At 38.9% G+C, this 25014-nt stretch overlaps 1 protein-coding gene across 19 annotated transcripts in view; it reads left to right on the top strand.

Moving 5' to 3' along the window:
• The window catches only part of DLGAP1 (DLG associated protein 1), a 305491-nt gene that overhangs the window by 136955 nt on the left and 143522 nt on the right, over positions 1 to 25014 (top strand). For all 19 annotated transcript variants that reach the window (XM_081801561.1, XM_081801559.1, XM_081801560.1 and 16 more), the window contains one exon: positions 3264 to 3504. In XM_081801561.1, the coding sequence (XP_081657687.1) occupies positions 3264 to 3504 (241 nt within the window). The remainder of the gene's footprint in view (positions 1 to 3263; positions 3505 to 25014) is intronic.

The following is a 25014-nucleotide window of genomic DNA, read 5'->3' as shown; positions in this document are numbered from 1 at the left end:
AACCGTAGCAATGACAACGAAGCTTCCTGGGGCCCAGAATGTGTTCTTGTGATACCATTTCCCACTAAAAGAAGAAGGGCATTTTGAAAAAAATACTGACTCCAGGACTGAGCAGGAAAGGTAGATGAGTTAAATACCTTGACATACCTGATACCAAGGATGCTGTCAAAGACTACTCATTACATGTCAAAAGGATTCAGAAAAAAAAAAAAAAAGGATTCAGGAGCCAACCTTAGAGGCTCCTACTAGTTAAAGACCAGACAAATGTGAGTTCAAATTTGAAGTGAATTTAAAACCATCATATATTTTTAAATCTATGAGTTCATTTTGATATTTTTAAAAATTAATTGATCACTTTTGGTAGATAAGAGGGAACAAATTTATTATCTTGAAAATAAGAAGGGGGGGAAAAAAACAAACATTTATTCTGCCATTTCTACAGGACCTCAACCCTTGAGGAACCAAATAATGGGAGAGGAAGCATTTATTTATAAAAATGTTCCAACTAGTAATTGTAAAAGTAATGATGGAATTAGAATATCATCATTTTACAACTCCCAGTGAATTAATGAATCTAGGCGTTGAGCACCAATGACTCCTATCAACATCAAAAGAGAAACAACCCAGACATAATATGTCTCCTGATAAAAGAACACATGACCTCTAGTCTTGCCAAAGGGATTGAACCTGAGTCTTATAAAGCCCCTGGGTCTAGCTTACAATTTTCAGGAAATACAAAAGACAGAGGAACATGCTAAATCCTACCATGAGTATAAAATCAGCAAATCCAGACTGTGGGAAGCTTTACAGGTCAAACAACCCAGATGCTTCCATAAATAAATTTAAAAATGGGTGGAAGGAGGTCTATATGTTAAAAGTGAATTGAAAGATATATTGAAATCTTTAAGTGGGTGTAACTAAACTATAGGGTCCAAGGATGCACATGGGTGAAAAAAACCCTAGCAATTCCTTATGAAAATAATTTACATTTATATAATTTATAATTTATAAAAATTTGTAATTTATAATTCCTATAAAGAATTATTCTTTATAAAGATAAAACTCAGAGTAGCAGTTACTTTTGGAGGGAAGATGGGATTATGGGCTAGGATGGGGCATATAGAGGGGTTTCTGGGGTGCCTGGAAAATCTGTCTTTCTTGATCTGGTTAGTGGTTACAAGGGTGTTTGCCTTATTATGATTCATTAAGTTATACATTCACTTTGTGTGGTTTTTCTGTATCTGTATATAATAGAAACAAAAGGTTAAAAGAGAATGAAGGAGAATCCTGTTAAGATAGAAGTCTAAACCATGAGAGACTATGGACTCTGAGAAACAAACTGAGGGTTCTAGAGGGGAGAGGGGTGGGGTGATGGGTTAGCCTGGTGATGGGTATTAAAGAGGGCACGTACTGAATGGAGCCCTGGGTATTATATGCAAACAATGAATCATGGAACACTACATCAAAAACTAATGATGTAATGTATGGTGATTAACATAATAAAAAAGAAAAGAGAAAAAACTAATGATGTAATGTATGGTGATTAACATAATAAAAAAAAATTTTTTAAAGATAGAAGTCTAATATAGAAGGTTAAATGGAAAAAAAGTGCAGAATTATATTTACTCTATGGTCCAATTTTTTATGAAAAGTAGGGGAGGGGGCATATATACTCTCTGAACAGACAGTCACCCAAGTTTAATAGTTATTACCTTAACAGGGATAGATATTTTACCATTTCTTTGCAATGTTTGACATATTGATTAATAGGGGAAAATCTAATAAATGATATATATATAGGTATATATATATGCACACATACACACGTGCAAATAGTTTTACTTTTTACTTTGAAATTATTTCAAGTTTACAAAAGAGTTCCTTGTGAAATATAAAGAACTCCTATACATCCTTGACCCAAATTCATATTCATATTCCTTTTGGCTCAATTGCTCACTTTCTCTATTTGATAATTAGTTACAAATATCATGTCCCTTTACCTGTGAAAGCACTTCCAAGTATTTCCTAAAAATCAATGATATATATCCATATTGAATTTTTTAATATGGACATATATAATTATTAGCCTTGAAAACATACAGGGATTTTATGTCAAATTAGATAAAGTATGTGAAAATGCTATTTTAAGCTTCAAAGAATCATTAAAAAAATTGATGTCTTTTCCACTTGATATGCCTTAAGGTAATTCATCACTTCTATCTGAAGTTTAAAGAAATTTGCCATTATTGGAGTATATCCTCAGATAACACAAAATTAAGAAATAGTCAAAAGTTGCAATCATTTTCAGTATTTGCTCTAAGCTTATTTGTAGTTTAATCTTAAGTTTCTTTTAACTGCTAAATTCTTAATTACTCATTAATTTAATATTAGGGAAATTAGACATGAAGTTCTAGAGGGTGGCAGATATTTGAAGAATGCTCCCATGTCTCTAACAAATCAGCTACAAAGTGAGAAATTAACGGGAGCACCTGGGTTTTTTTTCTTTTCTTTTCTTTTTTAGGTGGTGCTCAAACCCAATGTAAGTTATGTACAGAGGAATGCAAGTAAATAAAAACTGATTTCCTCAAAAAAAAAAACGAAGACTTCATTTGGAAGATTTTAAAACACATAAATAATCTGTGGACTCTATCAGCTTTTTATAAAGAAGAATGAAACCTTCTTTAGATAGTGTAGATTGAAAATCTCCATAGTGCTTTTCAAAATTTTGACATATCTGGGTTTGGTCTATTTTTGTGCAGAATGAGAGTATCTTGCCAGAAAATATAGGGCCTGTTTCCATACTTTGCACTAAATTAAGCTGCATTCAACACTGAAATTATTTGACAAGCTGGTCAATTCCAAAAAGCACAATAATAAAAATACTAACTTCTAAAATGTTTATACTAAAAACTGTTGCACTGAAACACCCAAACTCTGACCATGGACTAGAAGCTGTTCCCTAGGTTTGCGTTTATAAATAAGGAGAATTAGCACCCGGCAGGCACTGGAAGAAGACTTCCCAGCCCCACCGTCCTTTCCTTGGGAAAATAAAGCTCTTTTTCTTTAGAATTGATTGTTTGGGATTACAAACAAGATGCAGTTCAATTATGGATTGTAACACAGAGGAAATAAGATGCATTGGAGTTTAGTAGAATCGGAGGGGGCTCTCTTGGGGAAGGATGGGGGGTGAAGTTGGGAGATGCTTAAGGGAGAGGGTGCTTCTCCACCAGGTAGGAGTTACGGTACCCCACCTCTGCCCGCAGGTGAGCGAGATGGAAGTGAACGGGCAGTTTGAGTCCGTGTGTGAATCGGTGTTCAGCGAGCTGGAGTCGCAGGCGGTGGAGGCGCTGGACCTGCCCATGCCGGGCTGCTTCCGCATGCGGAGCCACAGCTACGTGCGGGCCATTGAGAAGGGCTGCTCCCAGGACGATGAGTGTGTGTCCCTGAGGTCCTCCTCCCCACCGCGCACCACCACCACCGTGAGGACCATTCAGAGCAGCACCGGTGAGTGAGCAGAACGGCTGTCCCCCGGGGCCCCCTGTGCCACCACAAGCCTGGCCTCCGAGCCCAAGCCCAGGGCTACAGAATGTCCCAAAAGACTGCCCCCGGTGTCCTCGCTGTTATCACACAGTCGCCAGTAACATAATACCACCCGTGCCCTACAAAGAATGGTTGTGCCTCCCTGCCTGCCTCTGTCCCCAGGCTTTGGCCACATACACAGTCGTCCCTGCCTCCAAGCTCTGGCATCGACAGAGAAACTTCAACTACAGGTCCAGAATGGACAGCACTGAAGGGGGGCGGGGTCTTTCCAGGATCCCCGCACAGCAGCATCCTAGCAGCCAGCAAACTCATCCCACCAGCTCCTACTGGCCACGGTCAGGCTCTTTTAGGGGTGACCCTTAGGCAAATCTGTCACCCTGATTGCTGAGCGCCACACCGTGAGAATGCCTTTTATTTTTTTTATTCCAAGATATCCACAAAATGACTATCCCAAAACACCCGAAATATCACTGTAAGAAAATAAGGAAGAAACGGATGATCCAGATATATTAATTGAACATCTTATGAGTTTTCTTTCATTATAACAAAGACAGATTTCACTATTTTAAAACCTTCTGTCATATGTATACAGCACCTCCTTTTCCCTCTAAAGTGCAGTTAGGTTTATGCAGTTAAACTGTATTTTTATCAGATTTTAAGCAGAGAGGCACAGAAGAGCTTCACTGGTTTCCATGACACTGAAACCTGTATGGGAATATAGCCAGGGATTAGATCTATGTGTGTGTTGGGTTTTTTTTTTTATATTTATAACATTTGGGTCCAAGAAGAAAATCCCCTCCATCTTAACTAGGCTTACCTGTATGACATTTGAGTATAGCTCCAACAGAGAGTAGTTCTACAAAAAGATCATCAAACCTCGAGTCATGGTAAATAATAATGAATCAATTAGAAGGAAGAGCCTGTGCCAGAATATTGCAGTATTCAATGTTAGTTCTAGGTGCATCAAATGCCAGTAATTATCATTGAGCCTAGAACTTCTGCAGGCTTGAGAAGTCATAGGTCCTCAAACCGGAGTTAAAATCCTACTAACTAGAGATATGGAATTGAGGTAGCAATTTGTAAGAAACCATTAGAGGTTAAATATGAGGAGTTCATTCCTGACCAGTGCAAACTAAGGTATCAGGATCATGGAAAGGGATGCTTCTAGAGGGCTCCGTGGCTCTGCAGGGAGCCCAGCCACTCTGGCCTCGGCTGGCTGGCTCCAGCCAGATAGTGGACGTGCATTCTGGCTCACCAGGAAATTCTACAAAAACAGCCACAGAAGAGGTTAACGAATAAGGTTGACTTATCCAATGAAAAACAAATTTTCAATCATCCATGGGCATATTTCTGTGTGTGTTTGTGTTCATGCAGTAAGTGTAATTTGAAGATCTGCCCTGTGCCTATAGCATATCGCTGTGTCTCTTACTGTTCCCCATTTTCACCACCCCCACCCCGCCCTTTCCCAGTGTCTAGTCTGCCACTCGCTCTCACAGTCTCGCCGCCTACCAGCTGGTTTCCTGTGCTGAAATCGCTCATTAGATACACAGTATGCGCGTCCTCACCCAGGTGTGCGAGGGGAAGGAAAAGGGCCACCAGCTGACTCCTTCCCCCTCAAGGAGCAGTGTTGTGGATAAAGTGGCAAGAGACTCCTGATTGGCTTTTTTCTGCTCACCTCTCAGAGGATTTGTGCTTTTGTCAGTGAAGAGACAATGTACTTACACCTCCCACATCTGTTCTCATGCTGTGTTCTTCACCCCACACACCAGGATGTCGGAGACCTTTCCCAGATACTCAGGGAGCTTCCTGGGGTTCAAACAATAGGGTTGCTAGATAAAATCCAGGGTGCCAGTTAAATTTGAATTTCAGATAGTCAATAATTTTGTAGTGGGAGGATATCTCAAAGTTGCATGGGGCATACTTATGCTAGAAAATGATTTGTCCTGTTTGGAGTATTTGCTAAATCTGACAAGCCTATCAGAGAAGAGGAGTAGAATCTGGGAGGGTGTCCTGTGTTGTTCCTTTTAGAATATAAATTGACCAGAGGGTCTTTAGCTGGGGGCCCTATGCAGGAGAACACACCAAAATAGAGAGAGGAAAATGAAAATCCCAGAGGTGATTACATCATTCCTTCTCAGGCTCCGTGCGTCTCATCGTAAGTACTGGGCTACATCCACCTGCTTGCAGCTCTCAGGGTGGGAAGGCTCCACTCTTGGCTGCAGCTGCAGGGGGTCAGGGACAGGAAGATGTGAGAAAGCATAAAATATCAGATTTTTGCACAGGGCAGTTGGTGACATCACCCTGCATCACACTAAACATGATAGATGATCTTTACAGTCATGGAAAAATTAACAAGTTAAGGAATAAACCATTGTAGTATCTTTTTTTTTTAAAGATTTTATTTATTTATTTGAGAGAGAGAATGAGAGAGAGAGAGCACATGAGAGGGGGGAGGGTCAGAGGGAGAAGCAGACTCTCTGCTGAGCAGGGAGCCCGATGCGGGACTCAATCCCGGGACTCCAGGATCATGACCTGAGCCGAAGGCAGTCGCTTAACCAACTGAGCCACCCAGTCGCCCCATGGTAGTATCTTCTAAGTAAGCCCATCAGACATTTTATGAATGCAACCTTAAGAATTCTAATACCACCTTGGGTGCCTGGGTGGCTCAGTGGTTAAGCGTCTGCCTTTGGCTCAGGTCATGATCCCAGGGTCCTGGGATTGAGTCCCAAATCGGGCTCACTGCTCAGCAGGGAGCCTCCTTCTCCCTCTGCCTCTCTCTGTCTTTTATGAATAAATAAATAAAATCTTTAAAAAAAAAATTCTAACACCACCTTGCAGTTTCTCTATGCCATAGATTTGTCCTTTTAAAAAGTCATTACTTTATGATATAATAAGGTTCTCCATTCATTCTACCCCTCCCATTACTCCTGTGTGCTCTTCTCTCTTTCACACACACACTTTTCCTTTTCTCTCACATGATCTCAGTAGTATCATAATAATTTTCTTATACTGGTTTCCTTACATTGAATCAAATAGAATTTCCTGTAGAAAACACAGAATACCTACTTTCTCACACAACTTACAAATTTTTGAAAGAATACGCTCATTTGTAGAAATCAGGAAATTACTTTGCTCTAATTTTAACAATTTCCCCCATGTACACAGGTCAGATTTGCATCCGTGTTCAGTAGGATGTGACGTAAATTCTTCCTTTTGCTTCTCTTTTTTGCTCATTATTCTTGGATACTCACAGCCAATTCTCTTTTTCCTAAACTTCCCTTTGCCTGTAAAAAGTTCTTCCGTTTTGTCAACTGCAATTATTAGCTATAACTTTTCCCCCACAACAATGCACATGCACTGAATCTTTGATTTTTGTTCTAATTGTTCAAATTTTCCACACAATATATTAAGCTTTTCTCTTCCAGTCTTGTCTATTCTCCATATTAGCAAGATGAAATCATAAACAAAAATCCACAAGTGTCTGTTACCACGTGAGAGTGTCATGAGGATGGGCTCAGCCCTAGGTGGCCCCAAATGTCCCTAGTGACGTGAGCAAGAATGGTGACATCCTGGCAAATCAGGGCAAATTAGGAACTGAGTTAGAGAGTGACTTATAGTTCTGCTTCTTTTGCTTTATTGACTTTTTGGCTTGTGTAACTATGATAGAATCTTATATTCTCCAGCCCGTAATCTGCTTCCAGCACTCAGATATCTCTCCATCTAATAAATTCAACAAGCCTTTATATAAAACCACTGTACCAGACTATTAAGCTAGAATTAGAGCTACTGTAGGAAAGTACAATTTAACAGTGGAGCAATTAACCTCAGGACTGTGAGAAAACAAGCACCCTTACCTCAGTTGCCTGAATATTTTAGGTAAAAGTAGAACTAGGTGCTGAAACTATAGCCACACGTCTACTTCCGAGTAGTGGATTAAACTTGCCTCATGTGGAATATACCAACCCAATTGTATGTGTTTAAGAAGAATTTTTCTTTTTGCTTCCTACACGGAGCATCTAAGACCTATCAAAAGCATTAGCATGTTGCAGCGAAGACAGACTTGTATCTGGTGAACAAGCAAAAACATAGTATAATAATCATCAGTGGAGACAGCCATACAGATACAGATACACACTTGGTCAGAAAGGACAAAAATAAACTGTTCGTAGTGGTCACCCAGCAAGTAGTAAGTGAAAGATTCAGTGGGCGCAGAGAGAAATATTTTTAAATAAGCATTGCTTTTTATGATTTTAAAAGCCAATATAATGTTTGATTAAAATAATACTCTGACAGAAATCAGGCAAACTATCATGATATAGAATTGTTTTTTTTTTTTAAGAAAAGCATTCATTTTGAAATTACAAGCTTTTCAAAGAAGCTTTATGTAACAATAACACAAATTGATAAAGAATAAGTAGGTTCATTTGCCATACCGTGGCCCTTAAAGTTTGGTGTATGTGCTCTATTCTTTTTTTTATTAGGGGAAGCCTTAAAAGTTGATGAAGTTGAACTGATCTTTCCTTCAAGAAGCCCCCAGAGGGGCACCTGGGTGGCTCAGCTGGTTGAGCAGCTGCTTTCGGCTCGGGTCGTGATCCCAGGGTCCTGGGATTGAGCCCCACATCAGGCTCCTTGCTCGGCAGGGAACCTGCTTCTCCCTCTGCCTCTCCCCCTGCTTGTGCTCACTCTCTCTCCCCTCTCTGTGTCAAATAAATGAAAGGAAGGAAGGAAGGAAAGAAGGAAGGGAGGAAGGAAGGAAGGAAGGAAGAAAGAGAGAAAGAGAAGAAATTGTAAACAAAAAAAAAATTTTTTTTAAGCCCCAGAAAGATCAATGAGGCCCCAGGATAAAGCATCCCCCCAGGCCAGCAGCCAGTGTCCCCCAGCCAGGGAATCAGCACAGTGTACCCTCCTGCGTGTGGCTTGGGGCCACAGTAACACCAATATTTATACTTTTTTTGAACAAGATATTTTCCCTTAAATTGAGACATGCTCTTCTGTAATCCTACTTCACAGTATATCATTGCCGTCATCTCTGACCTACCTACTCAAGTTCTTGCTCAGTTTAGCAAAAGTAGGTACCCTTTGATCAGCTGAGGTCAGGGCTCATGTTCCGAGAGTTCGCCCACTGGCTTGAGTCTTAACCCCCAATCAGCCATCCCATCCGGGATACCCAATCCAGGTACCTTCATGCACCCTACCTTCATGCCCCTTCAGTCCCATACACCCTGCTCCCCACCCACCCCCAATAACAAAAAGCCTTAACACACAAGTTCGTGAGCAGAATAACATTAAGGCAATAATTTATATTTGCAATACACATAGTAGGCATTCAATAATGGAGGAAGAAAGGGGAGAGAAGATGCAAGAAAAAAATACTTGTTTTTATTGCAATATAATTGACATATTACACTGTGTAAGTTTAAGATGTGCTACCTGTTGAGTTGGTATGTTTATATATTGGAATGTGATTACCACCATAGCTTTAGGTAACACAGCCTTCAAGTCACTTAATTATCATTTGTCTTTTGTGGTGAAAACATTTAAGATCTAGGGGTGCCTGGGTGGCTCAGTCATTAAGCATCTGCTTTCAGCTCAGGTCATGATCTCAGGGTCCTGGGATCGAGCCCCACGTCGGGCTCCCTGCTCAGCGGGAAACCTGCTTCTCCCTCTCCCACTCCCCCTGTTTGTATTCCCTCTCTCACTGTCTCTCTCTCTCTGTCAAATAAATAAATAAAATCTTTAAAAAAAAAATTTAAGATCTAGTCTTTTAGCAACTTTGAAGTATATAATATAGTATTGTAGACTATAATCAGAATGCTATGCATCAGATCTCCACAGCGTATTCATCTAACTGCAAGTCTGTGCTTTTGACCAACATCTCAACTCCCCCACCCCCCCAGCCCCTGTAACCACTATTCTACATTAACCACTAGTTCAGCCTTTTTAGATTCCACATATATGTGATATCATATAGTAGTAGTCTTTCTGTGACTTATTTGGCTTAGCATAATGCCCTCAGGGTCCCATCCATGTTGTCAAAATGGCAGGATTTCCTTCTTTCTCATGGCTGAATAATATTCTACTATATATACAAACCCCATCTTCTTCATTCATCGATTGATGGGCTTATCATGGCTTCCATATCATGGCTACTATTAATAACAAACAGCAGAAAAATACTTACATACCTCACAAACTGCACGTTTGATGATTGGATAATCAAGATAACTTTCCTAGAGAAATAGTGTTGCTATTAAAACAAGTTGAATCATAAGATATTAGCAGAAGAAACTTCTACATCATCTAGTCTGAGGGTCTGCAAACTACCATCTATGGACCAAATCCAACCCTCCACCTATTTTTGTAAAGTTTTATTGGCACAAAGCCACACTTATTTGCTTACATATTGTCTGTGGCTACTTTCACTCTTTAACAGTAGAGTTGAGTAGTTGTTGCAGAAAACCAAAACTATTTACTATCTGAGCCTTTATTGAAAAAGGTTACCACCCCTGATCTAATCCACTGACCCCCATTTTAAGATAAGAAAACTAAGGGGGGCTTCTGTCTGGAGGCAAAGTCAGAATAAAACCCCCTGATCTCCCAGCCATAGCCCTTTGCTTGTTTGGGTCCCAGCTCTTGAAGTTATTTATTGCATGACTGTAAAGTTAATCTGAACTAATTTTCTTCATGCGTAAAATGAAATCAGAGTGCTGCTTCTCTTGCCAGCGTTAATGACCACTTTTGGAGCATCCTTAGAGTTCAGAGAAAGCACACTTCTTTCTACGAGGCACTAATTCAATTAATAGGTTGTTTTTATAAAGCAGTGAAGGAAAGGTTCAGAAGTCCAAGGGGACAGACAGCAGCCAGAAGTGTTTTGAACAAAGAGCCTTTCTTTTCTATTCAAGATAAGATCAAGTAATAAATAATCAGATATTGCCTGGACTGGTTCCTTGTTTCGCTGCTAATGAGGTTCCCTTCCTTGAATTTCTCCAACCATCCAAGTAAAACTTGAGACCAGCCACTTACCCCCATCTGAGGAGGCAAAAAAAAAAGGCAAGATTGTGGCACAACCTTATGCCTCTTTATGAGATCACTTGTCTGGTTTTTATATCTGAGAAAACAGACAGTGGTGAGTTTTGGAAGAATTTTGGCTATAATCTTTCCTTTCTTCTGTGGGACACTTGAGTTGGAATTCCTCTGTATTCTAGTAGAAATATTATGAAATCACAAGATGCAAAAGTCTTACTAGATAGAGAAAGAAACAAAGTCTGAAGAACTTAGGCTTTCATCTCCTCCAGTTGTTTTGCTGTATATAAGTCACCTCTAAGGGGCGCCTGGGTGGCTCAGTTGGTTAAGCAGCTGCCTTCAGCTCAGGTCATGATCTCAGGGTTCTGGGATGGAGCTCTGCACTCAGAGGGGAGTCTTCTCCTTCTCCCTCTGCCCCTCCCCCTGCTTGTGCATTCTCTCGTGCTCTCTCTCAAATAAATAAAATCTTAAAAAAAAAAAATCACCTCTCAGGAATAGAGTGGCAAACTTTGAGATGTTGTGCTCTATAGACAGTCCTAAAGTCCACCTTTGCCCATATGAGGGGTTGTCACATGGCCAATTGTGAAGGGGCTCCAAGGTTTTCTGGCCATTAGGGTTAATGTGAGGTTCAAATCAGTAAGGAAGTAATAAATCAATAAGGATGATTATTAAATCATCAGTAAGTATTATGTAAATTACACATTAAAATGCCTCTATCTGGCTTTGATTTTAGATCTCTCAATCTGGCTTACTTCATTAACAATGATAATGGCTAACATTTTAGCACGTACTATTTGATAAGCATTTTGAACCAGCTGCATAGACTCTCTTGTGTAATCCTAATGAATATTCTAGGACATATATGTAATATATTATCATTCTCATCATACAAAAAAAATTAAGGCTTATGAAGTTTACACAACTTGAGCAAGGCCCTACCCCTAGTGAATTACAGAGCAGACTCTTAAATTCTCTTTACTGATCAATGAATGTTTAGTATAGTATACCTTGAAATAATTTAATACAAATCTGTCTGTGATCTAGAAGCTCTTCTTTCATTCTTTCTTCCCACAAATTTTTATTTAGCTCCTGCCATGTTTGAAACTTGTTTCTTCCTTAAATTTTTCTTTAAAAAAAAAAACCCTCTTTTTTAAAAAAAACTTTTGTTCATGTATTATTGACATGGTTTTTCATGTTGGTTTGTCTAAATGTGAAACATCTGTTTAAAGTTAAAGATGTAGGGAAAAAAATAAAGTTAAAGGTGTAGGGACACCTGGGGAGCTCGGTGGGTTAAGCATCTGCCTTCAGCTCAGGTCATGATCCCAGGATTCTGGGATCAAATCCCGCATCAGGCTCCCTGCTCAGTGGGGAGCCTGCTTCTCCCTCACCTGCTGCTCCCCCTGCTTATGCGCTCTCACTCTCTTTCCCTCTGACAAATAAATAAAATCTTTTTAAAATAAATAAATAAAGTTAAAGATGTAAAAAATAGGAGAGGTGGCTCAAGATGGCAGCATAGAAAGATCCTGACCTCATCTCCTCCCACGGACACAACAAATGTACATGTACATATGGTGAAGTACCCTCTGGAAAAGACCTGAAAACTACCCGAACAAGCGCCTCCACAGCAAAGTATAAAAGGGCTATGTCAAGACCAGTTGGAGAGGCAGAGATGCAATCCTGCAAAAAACCCACCGCTGGTGCAGCAGTTTAGTGGGAAAAGATATCACAAATATTGGACTTCTCCCTGAGGAGCAAGGGGTTTGTGCTCCACATCAGAGATCCCAACCCTTGAGACCTGCACTGGAGAGATGAGCCCCCCAAAATCTGGTTTTGAAAACGAATGGGGTGCACATCCAGGAAAGCCATTAGGCTGTAGGGAATGAACACGCCACTCTTAAAGGGTTCGCTTGCAGACTCCTTCACCCCAGGATCCAGTATAGAAGTAGCAGTTCATAAAGTAACCATACAATATAGGAAGGAAATTTATTTGCTACTCTTAAAGCACCTGCTAGAAAAACAGGAGCCTGTTGGGACTCTCTCCGGGGACAGAGATGCTGGCAGGCACCATTTTTGGTATTCTCCCTGTACCTTGCAAGTGTGGGCACTGGCAGGGGCCATTTTTTTCACTCTCCCTCTAGCCTGCTAGCCCTGACATATGTGCCCCATCCTTGCACACCACTCCACCATGACCACATCTAAGCCAGATAGCTGAGAGCTGGCCCTGAGCACTACTCCACCACAGTGCTGCCATAGTTGGTCAGTGCATGCATCCCAAACAGGGGATATCCCTTCAGCACCTGGCTCCAGTGGCCAAGGGGGATTGCATTTTGGGCTCTATGGGTCTGAAACAATTGGACAAACAGTTCTAGGCAGGCTTCCACCCCCAGGGCACTGCACCAACAATAACTGAAACACACCCCCAGTCCTTCTGTGAAAAAGGCCTATCTACTTGACCTGCAGCTTCAGCCTGACAGGCATGCATCCACACATCTAGAAACTATGGAGGTGCTCTCAGGGAATGCAGACTGAGGAATACCATCTTTGAGCTCTCACTTGGCCTTGCTACAGCTTACTAGTACCGCTGAGAAAAAAGCTCATACACTCACTTAGAGTCCAGAGTTTTCAACTGTCACTAAGGGGACACCTCCAGATCACTGGGTCTGGAGGCCAGCAGGATCTATGATTGCTGTCCCACAGGACTATGTATATTTGTCTACCTTAAAATCTGCTGTCTGAGGGTCTACCTCCAATCAGCCTGAAACTAGGTGCTGACTGAAATTCCTCCCTCTGGAACACTCACAGATCTTGGCACACCCTCAACAACTGGGGCCTGTCAAGAAAAAAGGCTGCTTAGACAATCACAAAGTTTCTAGAGACAGCCAGGAGCTAGAGCAAGGTTATAGGATAGGGTTTATCTCCTACACAAGGCCACTCCTGTAAGACTGAGAGAGAGAGCTCTTTCGCCTAATACACAGTAACAAACAGGCTTCAAGCAAAATGAGGAGACAGGGCAATATGTTCCAAATCAAATAGATGAAGTCTCAGAAAAAAATTAATGAAATGGAGATAATTAATATTGCCTAATAAACAGTTCAGATTTATGTTCATAAAGATGCTCACCAAACTGAGGAAAAGAATGGGTGAACACAACAAAGAGATAGAAATATAAGAAAGTACTAAATAAGTCACAAGACTAAAGAACACAATAACCATACTGAAAAACACACTAGAGAGGCTCAACAGCAGACTAGATTAAGCACAAGATAGAATCCATGAGCTAAAAGATAGGGCAGTGGAACTCACCCAAACAGAATAGCAAAAAGAAGAAACACACCAAAAGGTCAAGAGATCTACAGGACAACATCAAGTGGAATATTTGCATTATAGGGTTTCCAGAAGGAGAAGAGAGAAAGGGAAAGAAAACTTATTAGAAGAAATAATGGTTGAAAATTTCCTTAACCTAGGAAAGGAAGCAGACATCCAGATCTAGGAAGCCCAAAGAGTTCTAAGAAGATGAACCCAAAGAGACCCACACCAAGGCACATTATAATTGTCAAAAGTTAAGGATAATGAGATGATGTTAAAAGCAGCAAGAGAAAATCAACTTGTTATGTACAAGGAAACCCCCATAAGACCATCAGATTTCTCAGCAGAAACTTTACAGGCCAGAAGAAGGTGGCATAATGTATTCAAAGTACTGAAAGGAAAAAACTTTCAACCAAGAATACTCTACCAAGCAAGGTTATCATTCAGAAGTGAAGGAAGGAGAAACAGCTTTTCAGACAAACAAAAATTAAAGTTAATGATAAATTTTAAAAGGAGCTCTTTAAGCTGAAAAGGGAGGCACTAATTAGTAACAAGAAAAAAATATCAAAGTGAAAATCTCACTAGTAAAATTAGATACATAGTAAAGGCAGTGGGTAAAATGTGGGAGAGGTAAACCTGCTGTCAACTTTAAATACTTTGTTTTTTATATGGGCTGTTATATATGAGCCTCATGGTAACCACAAGCAAAAATTCATAATAAATACACAGAAGATAATGAGAAAGGAATCGAAGCATAACATTATAGAAAGTCATCAAACCAGAAGAGAATAAACCAAGAGAAGAAGAAAGGAACAGAGAACTACAAAACAGGGGGGAAAAAAACAATTAAAATAGCAACAAGTATATACCTATCAATTATTACTTTAAATGTAAATGGACTAAATTCTCCCATTAAAAGAGTGACTGAATGGATTAAAAAAAATGAGACCCATCTATATGCCGCCTACAAGCAATTCAAGTCAGACATAAGGACACACACAGACTGAAACTGAAGGGACAAAAAAAGGTATTTCAAGCAAATTGAAAATAAGAAAACAGGAGTAGCTATACTGATACCAGAAAAAAAAAAATGGACTTTAAAGCAAAGATTGTAATAAAAGACAAAAATGGGCATTACATAATGATAAAGGGGTCAATTCAACAAGAAGACATAACACTCATAAATATTTAAGAACCCACCATAGGATCACTTAACTACATAAAGCAAATACTAACAGACCTAAATGGAGAAATGGACAACAATACAATGATAGTAGGGTACTCTTAATACCCTGCTTACATCAATGGATAGATCATCCAGACAGAAAATTAATAAGGAGGGGCGCCTGGGTGGCTCAGTGGGTTAAACATCTGCCTTCGGCTCAGGTCAAGATCTCAGGGTCCTGGGATTGAGCCCCATGTCAGGCTCCCTGCTCAGTGGAGAGCCTGCTTTTCCCTCTTCCCCCCTGCTTGTGCTCACTTGCTCTCTCTCTCTCAAGTAAATAAATAAAATACTTTTTAAAATTAAAAAAAATTAATAAGGAAATACAGAACTCAAAAAACACATTAGTGTAAAGGGACTTAATATACATGCAGAACATTCCATCCAAAAGCAGAATACACATTCTTCACAAAAACATGTGGAACATTTTCCAGGATAGAGCATATGTTAGGCCACAAAACAAGTCTCAAGAAATAAGAAGACTGAAATCATATCGAGCATCTTTTCCAACTACAATAGTATGAAACTAAAAATCAATTGCAAGAAAAAAATGGAAAAATCAAAAATATGTGGAGTGGAGATTTTTTCAAAACTATGTGGAGATTAAACAACATACTACTGAACTAACAATGAGTCAAAGAAATAAAAGAAGAAATTTAAAAATTCCTTGAAACAAATGAAGATGGAAATACAACATTCCAGAATCTATGGGATACAGCAAAATTAGCTTGAAGAGGCAAGTTCATAGTGATGTAGGCCTACCTCAAGAAACAAGAAAAATCTCAAATAAACAATCTAACTTTATACCTAAACAGAACTAGAAAAACAAATAAATGCTAAAATTAGTAGAAGGAAGGAAATAATAATAATAATAATAAAAATCAGAGTCTTTTCTAAAAAGAAAAAAAAACAATGAAATTAAGAGCTGGTTCTTTGAAAAGATTTTTTTTTTTTTTAAATCAAGAAGCCTTTAGCTAGACTCACTAAGAATAGAAGCAAGAAGGCTCAAATAAAATCAGAAATGAAAGAAAGTTACAATTCATACCAAAGAAATACAAAGGATTATAAGAGACTACTGTGAACAATTATACACCAAACTGGACAATCTAAAAGAAGTGGATAATTCCTAGAAACTTACCATCTTCCAAGACTGAATCATGAAAAAATAGAAAATCTGATAAAGCAATTACGGATTATGGATATTAAATCCATAATCAAAAAACTCTCAACAAATGAAAGCCCAGGACCCAACAGCTTCACTGGTGAATTCTACCAAACTTTAAAAGAAGATTTAATACCTATTCTTCTCAAACTCCTCTAAAAAACTGAAGTGGAGGCACCCTTCCAAACTCATTCTATAAGGCCAGCATTACCTTGATACCAAAACCAGATAAGGACACCACAAAATAACGTTATAGGCCAATATCCCTGATGAACATAAATGCAAAAATCCTCAATCAAATATTAGCAAACCAAGTCCAGTATGATCAAATGATATTTATTCAAGGGAGGCAAAGATGATTCAACATCCACAAGTCAGTCATCACATACACCATATTAACAAAATGAAGGATAAAAAACCATATCTCAAATACAGAAAAAGCATTTGGCAAAATTCAACATTCATTTATGATTAAAGAAAAAAAACTTTCAACAAAGGGGTATGGGAGGAACGTACCTAAACATAATAAAGGCCATATACGACAAGTCTATAGCTAACATCATACTCAGTGGGGAGGAGCTGAAACTTTTCCCTTAAGATCAGGAACAAGACAAGGATGCCCACTCTTGCCACTTTTTTTCAACATAGTATTGGAAGTCCTAGCCCAAGCAATTAAGCAGGGGGTAAAAAATGCATCCATTTTGGAAAGAAAGAAGTAAAACTATCACCATTTGCAGACAACATGATTTTACATACAGAAAAGTAATCCTAAAGACTCCACCAAAAAATGAAAAATGAATTCAGTAAAGTTGCAGGATACAAAAGTCAATGTACAAAAATAGGTTGCATTTGTATACACTAACAAACTATTACTAATCTTTATAATTACATCAAAAAGAATAAAACACCTAGGAATAAAGTTAACCAAGGAGGTGAAAGACCTGGATTCTGAAAACTATAAGACACTGATGAGAGCAACTGAAGAAGATACAAATAACAGGAGATATTCCATGCTCATGGATTGGAAGAATTAATACTGTTAAACTGTCCATATTACCCAAAGCAATCCCTATGAAATTTTCAATGGTATTTTTCACAGAAACAGAACAATCCTAAAATTTGTATGAAACAACAAGAGATGCCAAAGAGCCAAAGTAATCTTAAGAAAGAAGAACAAAGCTGGAGGCATCATGCTACCTGATTTCAAACTATACTACAAAGTTATAGTGATCAAAACAGTATGGTATCAGCATAAAAACAGACACACAGATCACTGGAACAGAATAGAGAGCCCAGAAATAAATCCAGGCATATACAGTCAATTAATTTATTATATTCATATAATTTAACAAAGTAGGCAAGAACATACAGTGGGGAAAGGACAGACTCCAATAAATGGTGCTGGAAAAACTGAACAGCCACATGTAAAAGAATAAAACTATACCACTATCTTATACCATATGCAAATTTTTTTTTAAGATTTTATTTATTTATTTGACAGAGAGAGAATGAGAGAGAGAGAGAGCACATGAGAGGGGGGAGGGTCAGAGGGAGAAGCAGACTCCCTGCCAAGCAGGGAGCCCGATGCGGGACTCGATCCAAGGACCCCAGGATCATGACCTGAGCCGAAGGCAGTCGCTTAACCAACTGAGCCACCCAGGCGCCCACCATATGCAAATATTAACTCAAAATGGATTAAAGACTCAAATGCAAGATGAGAAATCATGAAGCTCCTAGAAGATAAGCTCCCTGACCTTGGTCTTAGTAATATCTTTTGGGATCTGACTCCAGAAGCAATAACAAAAGCAAAAATAAACAAATGGGACTATCAAACTAAAAAGTTTCTGCACAACTAAGGAAACCATCAACAAAATAAAAAGGCAACCTACTGAATGGGAGAAAATATTTGCAAATCACATATCTAAATAAATGGTTAATTTCCAAAATATATTTTAAAAACTCATATAACTCAATAACCAAAAAAGGAAAAAAATCCAGTTTAAAAATGAGCAAATGATCTGAATAGACCATTTCCTAAAGAAGACATACAGATGGCCAACAGGTATATGAAAAGATGTTCACCGTCACTAATCATCAGGGAAATGCAAATCAAAGCCACAATGAGCTATCACTTCACACCTGTCAGAATGGCTATTATTAATAAGACAAGAGTTGTTGGCAGGATGTGGAGGAAAGGAACCATTGTGCACTGTTGGTAGGAAAATAAGCTGATGCAACTACCTTGGAAAGTAGTAGAGAGGTTCCCCCCAAAGTTAAAAATAGAACTACTATATGATCCAGCAATTCTCCTTCTAAGTATTTAAAGAAAACAGAAATAGTAATTTGAAAAGATATATGCACCTCTGTGTTCATTGCAGCATTATTTATAATGAACCACATATGACACACACAATGGAACACTATCAGCTATAAAAATGAATTAACATTTGCCATTTGCAACAACATGAACGGACCTTGAGAGTATTACACTAAGTGAAGTCAGAAAGAGAAAGACAAATACGATTTCACCTTTATCTGGAATCTAAAAAACAAAACAAATGAACAAAACAAAACTCGTGGATACAGAGAACAGATTGGTGGTTGCCAGAGGGTAGGAAGTCTGGTGCATCAATGAATGGGTGAAAGAGAGTAACATGTACAAGCTCCCAGTTATAAGTCAGGAGGTAATGTATGTACAGCATGGGGACTATAGTCAATAATACTGTATTGCAAATTTGAAAGTTGCTGAGAAAGTAAATCTTGAAAGTTCTCATCACAAGACAAAAAAAGATGTAAAACAAGTAGCAATTAAAATGGATAGTGTCCAACTCTTGATTTCAGCTCATGATCTCAGGGTTGGGAGATGGAGCCCCATGTCGGGCTGGGTGTGGAGGCCGCTTAAGATTCTCCTTCTTCCTATCCCTCTGTCCCTCCCCTCTCCCCTCTCTAAAAATGAATGAATGAATAAAAGAAATGGATAGAGAAAAAGCCTATGAAAAGTCTGGGTTGAAAATTCTGTATTATGTTTTCTCATTTTGACATTATGACAGATTGAGAAGATCAGATATTCAATCCCTTGATCTAGTTCTAGTGTTGTCAGACAGCACTGAATAGAAAAAAGAACTTTTGCCAACTCATGAAAACTGCTCTGCAAACTGAGTAGGTGGTAAAGTCTGTGTTGAAGCTGATAAAATGAACAGAGGTAGTATTTTTTGCTTAGCCTAACAATAGTTATATGTCAATTTTATCTCAATAAAGCTGGACAAAAGTACTACAATAATGTAATGCTGATCTGACTGGTCTTTTGAATGAATTGTGATCATTCACAACTCAGTTACAAAGGTCAATCAGAAAACAATTTAGAAAATCAGATTCCTCGGGGCGCCTGGGTGGCTCAGTCGTTAACGTCTGCCTTCGGCTCAGGTCATGATCCCAGGGTCCTGGAATCGAGCCCCGCATCGGGCTCCCTGCTCTGCGGGAAGCCTGCTTCTCCCTCTCCCACTCCCCCTGCTTGTGTTCCCTCTCTCGCTGTGTCTCTCTGTCAAATAGATAAATAAATAAAATCTTTAAAAAAAAAAAAAGAAAAGAAAATCAGATTCCTCTAAAATGAGTATTTATTAAATGGGAAATTTCTCAAAAAAATTAATGACATGACAATATAGAACCTAACAATGCACTTCTTTATCTCTAGTTACAAAACAGTGTCCATGGAGGTATCGTAAAGAAATTGCCATTTTTAAAAGCCTTTATAATAGTCCAGAGTTTTCTGATCCAATTCATATTAAACTTTAACAAATAGAGCAATGTAATAGCTATTAAAAACCATATTGTAATTAATGCTGACAGTCAGATGACCCTGCACAGTCACTTTAATGGCATTATTTTGCTCTAGGTGGTAAATCCAAGAGCAGAGGTTTTATGTTTGTCTATTACTCTTGCTACTGACATTCAGTTAAGCTTTCTGTACAACCTGTAAATGCTGCCAAGTGTCTTTATTTAGAAATAGATCAAAATGAATAGTACCATAATTTTACTATATTGGCAAATAAGAAACAATCTTATATGCATTGTAATGATGAGTCAATGATCATATAACTATTAGCATTCTGAAAGCTCTCTTTGCCATCTGCTGGTGTCTTACTGACAAATTCTACCAACATATAAGTAACTGGTAGAAAAAAAATACAAAAAAGAAAAATTATCAGTATTTGAGAATTCTAAGAACCTTTCATTTAACTTACAGAAGAAAAGAACTAGTCTAAATTCTCTCTAAGAGTGTGAAAAACTCAAAATTTAGTTTTTACCCCTACAATATGTTATGTTTTTATGGTTTCAGGGGATACATAATATTACTAAAATTAACTTTGCTTAGCCAATTTCGTACTTTAGAGGTATATCTCTGACAAGAGCTGTGATCAAGACAGAGATTCATGAATTTCTGGATAGGATTGTCATCCTGTCTCTCTTAGAGGCCAACCTTGCATTTCTTTTCCAGCTGATATTCTTATTCTGTCACATATTCTCTCCCACAATTTTAAAATTTAAGGAAAATTGATGGGTTCATATCATCTACTGCTTTGCTTCGGAAAAGCTTCTCTCTTCCGAAATGTTGATTATGGCCAGACAATCATAATGAGACAGTTTGTTTGTATCATTTTCAAAGAACTTCTTTCCATCAGCATTTTTAACTTTTTATTTCAAGATATAAATTTACAGGGGCGCCTGGGTGGCTCAGTCGTTAAGCGTCTGCCTTCAGCTCAGGTCATGATCCCAGGGTCCTGGGATCGAGCCCCACATTGGGCTCCCTGCTTAGCGGGAAGCCTGCTTCTCCCTCTACCACTCCCTCTGCTTGTGTTCCTGCTCTCTCTATCTCTCTCTCTGTCAAATAAATAAATAAAATCTTTAAAAAAAAAAAAGATATAAATTTACAGGAAATTACAAAGATAGTACAAAGGAGGATCTCATATACTCCTCACTCAGTTTCCCCCCAACAGTTACATCTTATATAACTATAATACAATATCAAAACCAGGAAACTGACATTAGCACAATATACGGATAGTTCTTATTTTATCACCAGTAGATTCCTGCAATCACTGTAATCAAGACACAGAACTATTCTACAACCACCATCTACAGTTGTCCATGTTTTATCAGTTTGAGGTATAAAATCTTTACTCCTCCTAGTACCTTTGCCCTCTCCCATTTATAATACAATCATCTTAAATAGTTTATCCACATACATTGTGAGTCACATCCCACAATGCCATACTTTGTGCTTCAAATGTCAAATTTGGGAAATTTGTCATAATTTTGGAAATTTTGTCATAATTTAGGAAATTTCAGAAGAGAGGGAAAATCTATTGTAGTTACCCTATTTTTTTGGCAAACCGCCCAATTTGAGAAATTGTCAGCCATTATTTATGACTTTTTTCATCCCCACCTCCCTCCTCCCATCCTTCTGGGACTCCAGTGACACAGTAGCCATGACTCCAATGAGTGATTTGAGCAGGGAAGTTTCCTCAGAAGAGGATGTAGGTGGGCAGGTACTGTTACACAAAAACAGTTGTGTGTGTGTGTTGCCCCACCTAATGTGACCCAACTTTCACAAATAGGAGACAACTCAAAGTTACATTTAGCTACTACATCCTGTATGTAGTGCCTCTTATCACTATCAGAGTCCATTATCTTCCTTCCTAATCCGGTCCAAGTATTATTTCTTACCATTCAGCAACTTACAGGCTAAATTACATACTCCTTTAAAATACCTGAGTACTCAAAACAAAAACTCAACAATCTTGATTTAGAAAAGGAAGACGACAAAGAATCCTCAAGGACATCCGTATCCATTGTCCTTCAAATAATCTAGGATGACTTCATTGGCAGATCAAGTCACAGCTGAACTTTAATATAGCACAACTTGTCTTAAATAATGCTAATAACAGACATTCTGTTTCTAGAGCTTATGGAATTGCCTTGTGTTTGTCAGATGGCAGCCATATCAAGTTTTACTGATGATGCATTTACCATATTCCATTAAATAAAAAGAATGTTGATGTAAATCCAGGTAAAATTCACACAAAATAACTTTCTTTAAAAAAAAAAAAGATTTATTTTTAGAGAGAAAGCACAAGCAGGGAGAAGGGCAGAGGGAAAGGGAGAGAATCTCAAGCTGACTCCCTGCTAAGTGCAGTGCCCAAGGCAGACTCAATCTCACAACCACTGAGATCATAACCTGTGCCAAAATCAAGAGTCAGAGGCTCAACCGACTGAGCCAGCCAGACGCCCCACAAAGTAACTTTTTCACTTGAAAATTAGTTACTTGAAACATGACTATCAGAAAAAGAAAGAAACCCAAAGCCCTTAATATTTCCTAAATTGCTTAAATCAAAGAGAATGAAAGCTCTTGGCTTCAGCCAAGTAGCTATCTTGGAGTCTCTACTACTCTTATATAAGATCTGTTAGTACCTTGTGACCCAAACAATGGGTTAAAGAGTTTAAATGCCACTTAATTTATAGCTTTGCAGTGGTTCAGCAATTAGCCATTGAAACACAAACCTCCTGGGGTGCCTGGGTGGCTCAGTCATTAAGCGTCTGCCTTTGGCTCAGGTCATGATCCCAGGGTCCTGGGATTGAGCCCCGCATCGGGCTCCCTGCTCAGTGGGGAGCCTGCTTTTCCTTCTCCCACTCCCCCTGCTTGTGTTCCCTCTCTCGCTGTGTCTCTCTGTAAAATAAATAAATAAAATCTTAAAAAAAAATAAAGTAACATAAACCTCCAGTGCTCACTCAGAAGAATTGTGTCATGAATATTTGTTGATAATTGATTGATAGATAAAAATGTCGGATTGCCTCAGGAAATTTTCTGCTCAATGAATGCTTGCATTTCTGGGATGATTCTAACACCTCCACAGAAGCAGAAAGTTCTTTTCTTTTTTCTCATACACGTGAAAATAAACAGTGAGTGGGATAGTCACATGTCTCCCCACACTATCTTGAGAAATGAAGTTTCAATAATTTCTTATTTGGGGAAAGAACTTCTAGAAATGGATGATAGCAAGAATCAAGGATACTGGTAAACATTAACTTCTACAAATAAAGGCCTCCACTTTATTCTCTGCCTGTTAATTCCACTTCATGTTCTTTCTCCCCACGCTTTCCAGCCAAAGCCCCACAGAGGTTACATCCCTACCTTTTCCCTCTCCGTGTCTGTAAATAAGGAAATCATGCTAATAGTCCTGATGTGGTCTCATCTACGGCACCTTGAAGCCCTCTTCAAAATTGTATATGTGTGTATGTACACCCAAACACATTGTTTAGAACTATGTCAAGAAATTGTACCCAGGGGGGGAAAAAACTGAAAGGAAATGCACCAGAATGTTACATGGTGGTTCTCATTGGCATTGAAACTCAAGATCTGGTTTCGGGTTTTCTTTATACCCTTTTTTCCAAATATTCTACAGTGAACTTGTTTTATTTTAATAAAAGAAATTTTATTTAAAAAAAAAAAACAGCTAACATTTCATGGTGAGGGCCCTATTTGGAAAAAATAATACATCTTACATCAGCAGATCTCGTGATTTCACCCTTTGCCTTTTCGTTTTTGTAATTAAATGAATTCTCTTGGTTTCTGTGGTTAAATTGGATAACTAAAGATGATCTCTGGAAAGATGCTGCTTTGTGATTGTTATTTATCTAAGCATATAATATCTCCTAGAAAGGAATTCTAAAACAATAAAGTATTTTTTAAAAAAAAAAATCCTCTTGTTTTCCCTCTCATTGTGGTATCAGGTGAGGTTTCTGCAGATTTTGCAGGGTTTTCTTTTCTCCCTTCCGATGTCAGAGGCAGTTAATTTGCAAACGACAGTTGCAGGTGGTTTGCCAAGGAGAAGGGAGCAGAGGACAAAGGAATAAAGCTACATAAAACCAGCTTATGGCATCTTTAAAACCATAAATCCATGCCTTTGTCGCTTTTACTCTGACAAAGCTCACCTCTCAGAGGCATGCTTTCAGCTTTTCCTTGTGTTCCAGCCAGAAAATCTCCCCAAGCAATTATGGAGAGAGAAAAGATTTGTGCCGCGGCTGCAATCTCCTATAATAGTGTGGGCAGCCCACCTGTGTTGTCAGAAAGGCGAGAACCCTGTGGAAGGTAGACAAAGCGAAGTGGCTGAATGGGACTGTGTAGTCATGGAAAATATTCATCATCGTTGTTCACAGAGAAAGTGATGTTGACAAACTTGGACTAAAAAAGTCTGAGGAGCTCTCGCCTCACGAGAAGTGTCAAAGCAACGAAACAAAGGATAGTGCCTTTTGGGATTCTTGCAAACTTCAGCACAGCACTCTGGAGGAAACGGAGGTTTACCTCCTTAACTGGTGACATTTGTCGTTGCACCTGCCTTGCCTGCCTTTTCTTTGCTTCCCCTTTCCCTTCGTTTCCAGAGAGAACTCGAAGGCACCTGGTCATTTCTCACCTATTCTCACAAGAGCTCTAGGGGAATCATTAGGAAAGGTGAACAGAGCCATGCTAACCGATTCTTTCTTGGCTCACGTATGTTCTTCTGAAGACTGAGAGCACACAGCATGAATGAGAGCCCAGAAACAAGGGACTGAGTTCCTTCATTCATATAGTCACCCTGCATGGACAAGAATGCTATAGGCTGGCATCTCCCAGCCGAGGTCTTGTAGGACACACACTTCAGGAGCACTGTGAAGCCTTCATCTAAGGAATGAAAGAAAAGTCCATCTGCTTTGTCTGCTGAATTTT

The sequence above is a fragment of the Leptonychotes weddellii genome, chromosome 13, assembly GCF_054177405.1.
Source record: "Leptonychotes weddellii isolate Sample4059 chromosome 13, ASM5417740v2, whole genome shotgun sequence".
Classification (NCBI taxonomy): Eukaryota; Metazoa; Chordata; class Mammalia; order Carnivora; family Phocidae; genus Leptonychotes; species Leptonychotes weddellii.
This window is presented reverse-complemented; position numbering and strand designations above follow the sequence as displayed.